The sequence below is a fragment of the Sardina pilchardus genome, chromosome 7 (genome assembly GCF_963854185.1).
Source record: "Sardina pilchardus chromosome 7, fSarPil1.1, whole genome shotgun sequence".
Classification (NCBI taxonomy): Eukaryota; Metazoa; Chordata; class Actinopteri; order Clupeiformes; family Clupeidae; genus Sardina; species Sardina pilchardus.
In genome coordinates this window covers 14193591-14206822 of record NC_085000.1, presented here as the reverse complement: position 1 = coordinate 14206822, position 13232 = coordinate 14193591, and the positions used below count along the sequence as shown (strand labels likewise).

Below are 13232 nucleotides of genomic sequence, written 5' to 3'. Positions count from 1 at the left end.
GCTCTTTAAAGCCTGCAAGGTTCTATATGGCACCCCGAGAACCCTTTTTTAAGAGTGTGTGGGCACCTGGAGCCGACTGTGGTTCGGGCGCTGCATTCAGTTATGCCACAGTGCCCCCTGACCAATAACCTTTTAAATGTAAATAATATTGTGTGTGTGTGTGTGTGTGTGTGTGTGTGTGTGTGTGTGTGTGTGTGTGTGTGTGTGTGTGTGTGTGTGTGTGTGTGTGTTTAGAGGGGGGCTTGCTGGACCCAAGGCATCACACACCTGTGTTCAGTTTAATGCAAATTAAACAGGCAGAGTAGAAAGAGGATGTTGCTCCAGCTGGCAGGCACAAAATATTTCAGTGTAGATAGATAGATAGATAGATAGATACAGTAGATAGATAGATATTCTGTTGATCCTCAAGGGGAAATTCAAGGTCCCAGCAGCTTAAGACACCACACACAACATACACTACAATGTAAACAGGATGATAAAAAGCAAATCTTCAAGTCAACATGACTAAAAAGAACAGTCAAATATACTAAAGATAAAGATGCGCATGAATGTACTGAGGATTGTGATCCAGTATGAGGTGTGTGTCAAGGTGGTAGTGCAAATAAGTGCAACAGTGCAAGGTTAAAGTCTAGTGACCAGCAATGTATATGGACAATAAAAAATGTTTTTTGAAGATGTTTATGGTGGACTGGTGCTTAATGAAACAACAATCACATGAATTATTGCCTTAACAAGTAATGTTTTTCTAATCTAATATTGCACTCTTGTCAATCAAAAACCAAATGCTCAGAAAAAAATAATAAGTCAAGTGAAATTTATTTACATACTGTAGCGCATTTCATACATGCATTGTGCTGTAGGCCTATATGGACAAAAGCAAACAGCTAGCCTAATAACAAATAAAAGCATAAGGGCAATAGTCAAAGCATAGTTTAACCCTTATAAGCTCTTCGGGTCTGTGGGACCCGTTTTCAGTTTTCATCTTAAGAAATAATTATTTTTTCAAACTGAGATTCATTGGCCTTGGCTCATTTTGTGTGAGAAACACACTGTAAAAAATGACACAGTGGAAATGCAAGAAAAAATTGAGGCAATTTATTACGACTGAAAATATTAGGGGAAAATATAACCCTTTTATTTTCAAGAAAATAGTCTTAAAAAATCATGGAAATTGACTCAAATTATTCATGTATATCAAAAAAAAGTTGTGTAAAATATCTCAATGCAATTAAGCATATTCAAAATAAATCAAGGAAATGTCCTTGATTTTTTCTGGTTTATTTCACATGATAAAATCATGCGTAATATAATTGCCTCACTTATTTTGAGCAGTTACGCATGTTTAAAGTAAGTCTGTTACCATATTTTTTCAAAGGATGTGGTATGTGGTGTTTATACACAAATGGACAATCAGTATTTCAATTAACAACATTTATTCAGTGTACATTTAACCTGACATACAAAAGATGACCTTCCAAGACGACCGCAGCATCGTTCTACTCACTACACTAGCCTATATTGGCCAAAGTACTGAGTTGCCTGCCTTGACTCGCATATGAACTTGAGTGACATCCCATTCTTAATCCATATGACGTTGGTCCACCCTTTGCAGCTACAGTATAAAAGTTTCTATTCTTCTGGGAAGGCTTTCCACAAGGTTTAGGAGTGTGTTCATTTGAATTTTCGACCATTCTTCCAGAAGCGTATTTGTGAGGTCACACACTGATGTTGGATGAGGAGACTGGCTCTCAGTTTCCACTGATTCATCCCAAAGGTGTTCTGTTGGATTGAGGTCTGATGAAGTCTTCTTGAACCGCTGCCTCTCACTGTAGAGCACACAAAAATACCAAAGATCATTCTATGAGTCTGTACATATAAACCAGAATAGATTAGTACAGTACACTATATCATCACAGATACTTACACTGTACTCCTGGATTAAGTCTCCTGGTTTCTGACACAGGTATCGAATCAGCCCTGGCAAAACCATCGCTCTGCTTCTGTCAATGGAGGAAGTCTGAAATTGGTGAAATACAAAAATACAATAATAAATGGTAGTCCTCCTCGACAAGATACAACTTATAGACTGACTGCCTGTCTATTTCTGTGTGTATACATGTGTGTATGCACAACCCCTCCCTCTTCCCCCCATATCCATTTAATACTAATACTTGTTGTTGATTTTAAAAATATATATATATAAATAAATAACACAGGAAACTAAATGGAGACATGATAGAATGCCCATGCACAAACTACTCATGAAATAGTCTGCATATTGGCCTCCATAATGTTGTATAGAAATACAAAAGTGTTCATACAGAGGCTGAAGCTTCATATGTAACGCTATTTGATGTCAGAGTGACGGCAAAATGAATAGAGTTATTACAGTAAATGGAATAGATGGCACTGGTCGTCTACACTTGCAGATATGTTAGCCTACCCCCGCTCTGCATAGGCATCTCTCAGATGTTGGATGAGGAGACTGGCTCTCAGTTTCCACTGATTCATCCCAAAGTTGTTCTGTTGGATTGAGGTCTGATGAAGTCTCCTTGAACCGCTGCCTCTCACTGTAGAGCACACAAAAATACAAAAGATCATTCTATGAGTCTGTACATATAAACCAGAATAGATTAGTACAGTACACTATATCATCACAGATACTTACACTGTACTCCTGGATTAAGTCTCCTGGTTTCTCACACAGGTATCGAATCAGCCCTTGCAAAACCATCTCTCTGCTTCTGTCAATAGAGGAAGTCTGAAATTGGTGAAATACAAAAATACAAAAATAAATGGTACTGTAGTCCTCCTCGACAAGATACAACTTCTAGACTGACTGCCTGTCTATTTCTGTGTGTATCATGTGTGTATGCACAACCCCTCCCTCTTCCCCCATATCCATTTAATACTAATACTTGTTGTTGATTTTTAATATATATATATAAATAACACGGGAAACTATAAATGGAGACATGATAGAATGCCCATGCACAAACTACTCATGAAATAGTCTGCATATTGGCCTCCAAAATGTTGTATAGAAATACAAAAGTGTTCATACAGAGGCTGAAGCTTCATATGTAACGCTATTTGATGTCAGAGTGACGGCAAGATGTATAGAGTTATTACAGTAAATGGAATAGATGGCACTGGTCGTCTACGTTTGCAGATTATGTCAGCCTACCCCCGCTCTGCATAGGCATCTCTCAGCCTCACCTTGACGGTTGCAGCAGCGCCGTTCGACACACAGTTGTGTCACTGAGCTAGCTAACCATAACCAACAGCATCAAGAACTGGCAGGTTTAATGTGCGATCCTCATGGACATGGTGGTCTTATGAGTGAGAAACAGTATCTGTTGTAGTTCTTTACTATGAGTATTATACACAAATAGTAATCTGCATTATATAACACATTCCTTCGATGGCGCAAACGCCAGTCCCCTCGTTTCAGAAACCGTTTAGCTTGCTAGCAGCTAGCTGCTACTTCAAAATCTATAAGCAACCAATAACTTCCTTAGCAGCTACCTAGGATTTAAACACTCCATTTGTGCCCTGTCAGTAAATATATCTATTACAGATGTATGTGTTCATTCAAATAATCCAGATAGTGTAAATGAGCCTCTAAATCCCCCCGTCATATAGCTAACATGTTAGCTTATTAGCCAACCATTTATCAAAGGAATAACCAGTTCCTATCATTTTACAAAATATCACCTACAGATACACGCACAGATCGAGCTGTGGAAAATATTTATTTTAGAACTTACCTCGATTAGTAGATTTTGCCGATGTTGACAGACGACCTGCATGAGCCTTCAAATCCAGTCGCGGTGTGTGTGGAGAGTGAACGGCTTGTGAAGTGGCAGTTAGGATGTTTGAAATGTTTAAGGAAAAGGGGCTGCACATTTACTTGCGAGAAATTGTGCAACTTGCCGCAATTATTTTAGGGAGCACTTTCTCTGCATTTTTTTCTCGTAAATGTAGTTGATTTATTTGGGAAAATACATAGTCATTATTCTTTTAAGGTCATTACTTAAGGAAATCAAGACATACTTGATTTTTTCTGTGTAATATCCGTGGCACCAGGATTCATTTTTTACAGTGCATAATTCAGAAAAAAAAATAATTGAACCCCCCCTGCATCCCCCCCCTGCACATTTCTATTACATACAGGCTCTTCGCGGGTCTACTGGACCCGGGGCTATAATGTGTGGAAATCATAGGTCCTGTGTTATCTCATTTCCCCTTTTAGGTTTCTGGGCCTGTGTACAGTATGTGTGTGTGTGTGTGTGTGTGTGTGTGTGTGTGTGTGTGTGTGAGAGAGAGTGAGTGAGTGAGGGAGAGAGAGAAAGAAAGAGAGAGAGGGAGAGAGAGAGTAAAGCAGGTAAATGGGCCCTTAGTGTGAGCCACCAGTGCAGTTCCCGCACAAGGTTGCAACATTGTTACAAAATTGGAGCACCCAACCCTAACCCAACCCCTAACCCAACAATATCTGCACCCATATTCCCACACATTTTACCATCTGTCCTGCGGGAATGAATACCACACAAGATGGCAAAGCGATTCTCAGTTCAGACTGCCTTAGAATTGATACTGGAAGAGACAGGGGGACTTGAAGATGATGCAGAGGAAGAGGTTTCAGAATCTGAGGATCATGGCAGATGTAGTGAGAAAGTTCAATTTCTAATAAATAATTCACTATAGTTCTGGAAAAACATCCTTCATTTGTACATTAGTTGATCATTGTCCAGTTATGGCTGTTTTAGGATGCATTTCCTAAGTTTGTTGCATTTGTGCAACAAAAACGAGTAGCACTTCTGTGCATAACATGTGATTTAACAAAGGTAAAGGCAACAAATGTAACAAATGTTGTTTATATGACTTGCAAATAGGTTGAAGTAAACATCTGCTGAGAATTTTAACAAAAAAAGGTTTCAATATGTTGGATTAAAGACCCCAAAATGCCATGGGTCTACCAGACCCGACAGGACCCCCTGTGTAACCAAAAAACGAAGATCCTATAAGGGTTAAAAGGTAAAGATCATAACAAAAAAGAAAACGTAAAATGCAAGGTAAAATCATTTAAAATAAAGAATAATTAAAAATGCAAAACAAAAGACAGGATAATTTTCAATGCAGATTCAGGCTTGTTTGCTTCATGTCTTATTATAAAGGGTTATAACTACTTCCTTACAAGACATTTGGTTTGCATGTAAGAGAAAGAAGGAGAGAGGGCAAGCAGGATGGAGAGAGAGAGGACACTCAGTGGGTGCAAGACCTGGAGGAATCAAGTGAGAAAAGGGCATTTATTGTTACCACATCACGTATTACCTTAAAAAGAAAGTACACTATATTTAGAGTTATTTCATGGATAAGATTCTAGTCTCTCTTTAAATATTCATGTTATTTATGTTTTACTAATGAGAAAGAGAAGAGCAGGGAAGAGCAGTTTGGAACTTGTACATCATGGTTGAATAATCAAAGATCAATTTATGAAAAATCTATGAAAAAAAAAATGGATTAAATTCGGTATCCTCATAATTCCTCGTCAAGAGTGGGTGTCACTGTCAGCTGCTTCCTGGGGGCTGAGCCCATAGATATAATAAAGCTTTATTGTATCTATGGCTGAGCCATCCCAAAGGTCAGATTGAATATGCATACGCGTAAATGGACTCTGGCCTTTCTTAAACCGCAACACCCCTACTATACAAGTGGAAGGATAAGTAGTTCCTAGACTGTCATGGAGATTGTGTTGTTACTTTCGTCTGTGTAGGCCCACCCTGTTTATAAAATGGATTCACCACAAATTACTGACTATATCAATCTCTATAACTCTATAAAAGCTAAAATTATTTTACCATGACAACTATTGTCATCCTTAATCCGACCAGGAAACGTTTGCCTTAGGCTATTGGATTCATCCGCAAATCACTGCGTCTCGATTTACAGGTGAGTGTGGCATCTAGGTTTCTATAATCTAACGTCTGGTTTTCTTTTCCATTTAATTCAATTAGCATGCACATAATGTTAAAACAAATCAGAGATGGCTTAACTTGGCCATACTCTCAAAGATTTTTTTTTAAATATAGGCTATACTGTATACAGTTTAGACTAGACTGATCAACTTTAACAGTTTGCTTATTTTAGGCTACTTTCGATTGTGAATGTCTCGCTTAAACTAAACACTTGATAATAATAATATTTAGCCTATGAAAACAGAACAACCCTTTAAATGTCGGTGTATCGATTATACAGTATAATCTTAAATCAAACAGTTGTTGAAGAGTGGGTTTGGGGGTCCTCCCCCAGAAAAATGCTGGATTGTGGATGTGATTTCCTGTTTTCTGGTGCATTTTAGAGATGGCCATGCCTACCATTTTTCATGTCAATAGCCTACTGAAGTAAAACATTTATTTATTAAGATGAAAGAACAGCAAGCAATTTATTTAGGCTACTGTGTTCAAGTAGGCTATGCTACAATGTTTCCTAACATTGCTTGGCGTGGCCATTGTTACTTTTTTTTGTAAATTTCATCATTATCAGCATTGCCACGACACATGATAAACGATTCATTGAACAACAATGCGGAACAGCGGCATTCTAAAATCTTTGGGTGCGATGTGACAAGATCACTCATCCTGTTAGAGTGATCTCGACACAAACACACAGACCGCTAGCTGCGGTAGGCTTTGAGAAACACATACGGGATAAAGTGCATTCCCTGTTCCTAGTTCAATACGGAACACACACACACACACACACACAGACATGCATGCACACACACTCTTATGCACAAAAGCAAGCTCACACATGCACACACTCATTTACACATTAGCTGCAAGAGTAGGAGATATATGCATAGGCCTATAAATTGCACAAATAGAGATACAGGAATGTTGGCAAGCGTAATTAATTTTTGTGGAGAGAATGTGCAGAACTGAGCGGCGGTCATATTGTGTACCGCTATGCGTTACATCTAGTTTTGCAAAGGTTCATAGTGTAATTAGATTAGACCATTAGCATCTCAACTGCTAGCATCATGCTTACATTAAAAGTGACTAAAGATTTCCGGTAATTTTCCCATTTAAAACGTGTCTCTTCTCAAGTTAGAGAGTGCAATAAGACCAACTAAAGCTGGCGTTTTGCTAATGGTCTAATCCGATTCAATGATCTATGCTAGGCTGAAGCTAAAAGTTGTATTGCCAGACTTTTTTTTTGATTTGATTTGATTTATTTGACCAACTCATATTTAAAATAAAAGAACATGATACAGATCATAGACCGCACCGTCTCTTTCAACAAGAAAGTCAGGATTACACAAAAAAGCCCTGAGGCTTATTTCCATTGTGGTCCCACCAAGAAAGCAAGAGAGACAGATGGCAACAGATCTTAATCAGTCAAGAATGGTGGTGTGACATTAGACCCCCCCCCCCCCAACAAAAGAAATTTCACAGAAATCTCACAGAATGGATGAACTGGAAAAAGGTAAATATCAGTTGTTTTGCTTGAGGGGAGGTGGGAAATGTGCCTATTTCCAAAAATGGTGGAATATCCCTTTAATGAGGTCCATTTTCACTCTGAACTTCTAGAGGAAGAGAGACTGAGAGGAGGCTCCTCGAAGATGAGTTCCTACCAGGAGCAGACAGGGGGTGCTCATTAGCAATCCTGGTCTGAAGGAGCAGCTGGCTCAAAGGAGCTGAACCCAGCAGAGGAAATGTCTGGTGGAGGCGGAGTCCAGCAGTCTGCTGCCAGCCTTCAGCTGAGGGATGAACGAGAGAACGTAGGTTACGAATGTAACTATGGATCTGTGAGACCGAGGGATGACCGTCACTACGGTCTAAAAAGGAATGATCACCTTCGTTCTGCCTATCACCGAGACCATATGTCAAAATAGTCATGTCCATGACCTCCGGAAGCAGAACGACTTGCGTTAATAAATAGCAAAGAATGCTCCCGGGTCAGTCTCCTATCCCTGAACGCCTCAGAATGGTCCGAGCGACAAGGATAGTGACGGTCATCCCTCGGTCTCACAGATCCATAGTTACATTCGTAACCTACGATCTGTTTCGACCTCACTCTAACCGTCACTACAGTCTAAAAAGGGATGACACATACCAAAAGGGTCGCGAGGAACCCAGAATCAATTATTAAAACCTCGCTCAGTCACGGACATGAGGGCGGCATCGCCGACTGGAGGCGGGCGAGTGACATCCACCCTGTAAAAATGGGTAAAAGTGCATGGCGTCGACCATGAGGCCGCTGCACAGATATCGTCTGCTGCTACACCCCTAAGGGCAGCCCAAGACGTAGCCATACTCCTGGTAGAGTGAGCCCTCATACCAGAAGGAACCGGTATTCCCTGCGCCCTGTATGCATGGGAAATAACCTCCACCAGCCAATGCGAGAGTCTCTGCTTGGAGAGTGGAAGCCCCTGCCTTGCTGCACCGTAACAGATGAAAAGCTGAGAGTGCGCCTTCCGCAAGGACTGCGTACGGGCCAGATAGGCCCTCAAGGCCCTGACTGGGCACAGGGTCAGCAACTTGTCTTGCTCTGCCTGTGAGGTGGAAGAAGGCTGGAATTGAGTCACCTCCAGAACCTGGTTAATGGACTGCGGATTAACCCTATGAGCCCGACGGACGCAAAGTGCGTCAAAAAACGCACACATTTTCTTTGTTACATTGCTCCGCTATTATTAGTCACAGCGAGATGAAACTTATATTGCAGGAAAGAGCAGAACCGGGGCTTTCCAACGATACTAGACACTTGTCTGTACGATCAAGTATGAAAATAAAATAAAATGATGAAGTTAAATCAAAGTATATCATATTTACAGTCTATATTGCTCTGCGTTCACCGGCGCATCCAGAACTCTCGCTTAAATTACGCGCGGACCACGCATCGCACAGACATGACACGCATATCAAATGAAAGAGGAGAAGCAGAGCTTTGCATTGATACCAAATACATCGATCATTGCGTATGATAAAATCAGACGAAGTTACAAACAAATAATAATGTCATATATCTTTGGCTACCTTTACTCTCGTTTGATTTCCTCGTGAAATCGCGATCAACAAGATTTGGCACGCATGTCAGATGAAAGAGGAGAGCTAGAGCTATCCACAGATACCAAATACAACCTTCTAGGCCATAAAACAGACGAAGTGACAGCAAAATAATAACTTCATTTAGCTCCACTTACCTCGTGTTTTTGTGTGGAATAGCCTATGTTCATAATCCAATGTTATCATGTGTTTCTCTATGACAAGTCACGTTCATAACACGGTTTTGACATCCTAGCACACTCCTGTATGGTATCCAATTCAAGACTCATATTGCATCCACATTTGTTTGACAAATAAACACTTTTTGCCTTTACTTTGTTCATTGCAATGCAGTAAAACAAATATTATAGAGAATCATCATCTGTGCACGCCATGTGTGCTACCGCAAACAAGTCATGTAAGATCAGCTAGTGTCACAATATGGAGTGCAAAAAGTGCCAAAAGGTCATTTTTTCATCACTAAATAAAAATTGCCATTTATTTCTGGAAGGCACACACCACATATTTCTGTAAATTACTCAGCCCCAAAGTATACCTCCACCATGGTTCTTATATTGCCGTGTTCAGGACAGTCAGGCCTACATAACCATGTAAGTTTGGTCGAGATGTGAGCTTGCTGTGGTGAGATACACATCAAAATGTAAGAATTTGTATAGTACGCTTTTCAACTTTTTATTATTTAAAAATCTAAATCAAATCAATGCAAGTATTTATACATGATATTGTGGCAGATCTGGATAGCCTAGACTGTGCTGAAAAAAACAATATGGAGCATGTGTGAATGGCACTTACAATGACCAGAATAAATGCTTCTAACTAGAGGTAGTGAAAATGCCCTTAAAACAGCTTAGGGCTCATAGGGTTAAGAACCTTTGGCAGGAAAGCTGGATTCGGCCAAAGTGACACGCTAGCACCTCCTGCCTGCCACCTAAGGCAGTCGTCACTAACGGAGAGAGCACACAGCTCACCGACACGTTTCGCCGAACAGAGGGCTAAAAGAAATGCAGTCTTAAGCGACAAGGAACGCAAATCTGCGTCTAAAATAGGCTCATACGGGCCTACAGTAAGTGACGTTAAAACCGTGGGCAGATCCCAGCCCGGTGCCCGCAAAGTGCAACCTGGACGCAACCGGCGGGCTCCCTTCAGGAACTGGCAAACCAAGGGATGCCTACCAAGGGGACCATTGTCCACACCCCGGTGAAAGGCCGAAATCGCTGAAGCATATACCTTCACGGTACTGGCCGCCTTGCCTTGATCCAATTCGGACTGCAAGAAACGTAAAACCTGTGGCACGGGGCAAGTCGCTGGCTCGAGGCCCATGCCAACACACCAATCTGAAAAGATCCCCCACCTGAGTGCGTAGCAAGCTCTAGTGGATGGAGCCCTGGCGTTATTTAGCGTGTCCTGAACAGACACATCTACCTGCTCAACGACGGGCCCTGCAGGGGCCAGACCCACAGACAGAGGGTCCCTGGGTTCGGATGCCAGATCCGCCCGTCTGCCTGTGACAAAAGATCCGCTCTGCATGGCAACTGCCATGGATGACCCTGCAACAGCTGGAGCAGGTCCGGGAACCAAGGCCTCGCTGGCCACCGTGGAGCCACCAGCAGGACTGAGTGATGGCCCTCCTGGATCCTCCGGAGAACCTGCGCTATGAGCGGGAGTGGAGGAAAAGCATACAACAAGCCTGTCGGCCATTCTTGTGACAGAGCATCCAGGCCCAAACTGCCCCCCTGCCCTGTGAGGGAGTACCACTCCGGGCAGTGTGTCGTCTCCGCCGATGCAAAGAGATCCACTTGTGCGATCCCGTACCGCATCCAGATCTGGCTTACGACCTCCGCGCTCAATCTCCATTCTCCCAGGAGTGGCCCCGTCCTGGAGAGAATGTCGGCTGCTCTGTTCTCCACACTCGGGATGTGCACTGCCCTCAGGGAAGACAGCCGCGGCCATGCCCAAGTCAGTAAGGCCTCCGCCACCTTGAGGCACCGCTGGGACCTCGTTCCCCCTTGGTGATTGACGTAGTACACCACCACAGTACTGTCCGTCCTCACGAGAACGTGTTGGTGTTGTAACACTGGCAGGAATCTCTGCAAGGCAAGATGGATGGCCTTCAGTTCGAGGACGTTGATGTGCTCCAACGTCCATGGGGGCTGCCACATGCCCCTCGCCGTCCGTCCTTCCCAGACAGCTCCCCAGCCTGTCAGGGACGCGTCCGTCGAAAGGACCTGTCTCCTGTGTGGAAGGCCCCCCAGTGGGACACCTCGGAGTAAGAACTCCCGGTCCCTCCAAGGGCGCAGGGCTCTGATGCAAGCCCGGGACACACGCAGTCTCACCTGCCTGTCGCTCTTCGGGTGAAGACCGAAGGCGTTGAACCAGCACTGCAGGGGGCGTGCCCTCAGCAGGCCAAGAGGAACTACCGCTGCAGCTGCTGACATCAAACCCAGCAGCTTCTGGACTCTGTGAGCAGTCACAAGACCACCCAAGCGGAAATGACCCAGCATGCCGAGCAGGCTGTCCGCTCTCCGTGGCGTGAGAGACGCCGTCATGCCGACCGAGTCGAGGAGGACACCGAGGAACTCTGCCTGTTGGCGGGGCTGCAGGTTGCTCTTTTTGTGGTTGACCTTGAAGCCCAGGAATTGAATGTGGGCCAGAACAGTCTCCGTGTCGCGCACTACCTGTTCTCGGGAGGGGGCGCAGACGAGCCAGTCGTCCAAATACGGCAGTATTTTGAGACCGCGAGCCTGAATGGGGGAGAGCGCGGCTGACACCACGCGAGTAAAAACTCGTGGGGAGAGTGAAAGGCCGACAGGTAGGACCTGGAACTGGAATGCCCTGCCCTGGAAGGCAAAGCGCAGAAAGGGCCTGTGTTCCGGGCAAATCGGAACGTGGAAGTAGGCGTCCTTTAAGTCCAAAGATGTGAACCACTCCCCCTGCCGGATGGACTGCATCACCACCCTTGTGTGGACCATCTTGAAGGGCAGCACCTTGAGATACCGATTCAAGGGCCTGAGGTCGAGAACGGGCCGAAGACCGCCATCCTTCTTTGGGACGATAAAATACTTGCTGTAGAACCCAGCGAGCTGTGCGCTGGGCGGTACTTCTGAGATGGCCCCTTTCAGAAGTAGCTCTTGAACCTCTGTGGCAAGTGCGGACATTAAAACCGGGTCTTGTACAGACGTTACCTTGACCCCTGAAAACATAGGGGGCCGTCGTCGAAATTGCAATCGGTAGCCACGAGCCACCGTGGCTACGACCCAAGGGTCTGGGACAATCCCCTCCCAGGAGGTCCGTGACAACTGGGAAGGACAATCGACGGGCGCCCCTGGGATGCTATGCGGGACCACTACCGCACCCCTACCTGTGCCTCGCTGTGGACCCCCTCTACCCCTGGAACGGGGATATGGGGCCGATCTCCGGTCGGGTGGACGAAATCGTCGGTCACCAGAGGACTGTGGGATGTTCCCCCTCGGCAGAGGCCGGGCCGGCAGCCGCGGCCTATATCCGCCCACGGGCGCCCTGCTGACCGTTGAGGCAGGCTGACGGCACACACGCTGGACAGCTTCCCTTGACGCTGCAGCACGTTCAGCGCGGTCGAGCACCTCCTGGGATCCTGGGTGGAAAACATGCCCAGGGGCAACTGGGAGGTTCAGCAGCTCCTGCTTGATGGGCTCTGGCAGGGAGGTCTGTGCCAGCCAAACCTGCCTGCGGCACAACACCGCGGAACCCATGGCGTCTCCCACATCACGGGTCAGCTGGGCGTGGGATGACAGAGCTGCATCCAGCAGGGCCCTGGCGTCCTGGTCGTCTCGACTCAGTGTCTTGCGAAGCGACGCCAGCGTAATGGCCAGAGCGTTACCCATCCGGGCCGCTCGTGCTGCTGCATTAAACGTACGAGTGGCCAGGTGGTCCGTCTTCGCGCACTCTTTACGGGGGCAGCGTGGATTGGGCGACACCCCAGTGAGGCCCAGAGATGTCAACGCGGCCATTGACGGCTCGACCGGTGGCATGTCCCCGAGTCCAGTCTCCACGGGGTACGTGGCTGTTGCTAGCTGGCGGCAGCTGCGTCAACTTACCCCATGACGACCACAGCATTGCCGTGTAGTCAGGCGGCACCGGCACGGGGGGTGGTGGGGTAGCACAAGGGATGCCCTCCCAGATACCTCC

The 13232-nt window shown here is 45.1% G+C and overlaps 1 protein-coding gene and 1 long non-coding RNA gene across 3 annotated transcripts; both read right to left on the bottom strand.

Annotated features, from left to right (window-relative positions):
• Nucleotides 1-1430: 1430 nt before the first annotated feature.
• On the bottom strand, nt 1431-3833 carry LOC134088264 (uncharacterized). 2 transcript variants are annotated; one of them, XR_009939935.1, is made up of 5 exons: nt 3771-3833; nt 2669-2761; nt 2444-2570; nt 1925-2017; nt 1431-1826 (listed from the first exon to the last, which is right to left on the bottom strand). It is a non-coding gene; the product is annotated as an uncharacterized LOC134088264 (long non-coding RNA). The 2 variants fall into 2 exon arrangements; XR_009939934.1 differs by lacking the exon at nt 3771-3833 and having other exon boundaries at nt 2669-2827.
• Nucleotides 3834-10486: 6653 nt separating this feature from the next.
• LOC134087019 (uncharacterized) lies at nt 10487-12928 on the bottom strand. Its single transcript, XM_062540219.1, has one exon. The coding sequence runs from the start codon at nt 12926-12928 to the stop codon at nt 10487-10489; it is 2442 nt and encodes an 813-aa protein (XP_062396203.1).
• Between the last annotated feature and the right edge of the window lie 304 nt (nt 12929-13232).

Coding starts and splice junctions, on each gene's coding strand:
- LOC134087019 (XM_062540219.1), bottom strand. CDS start 12,928: ATGGGTAACGCTCTGGCCATTACGCTGGCGTCGCTTCGCAAGACACTG.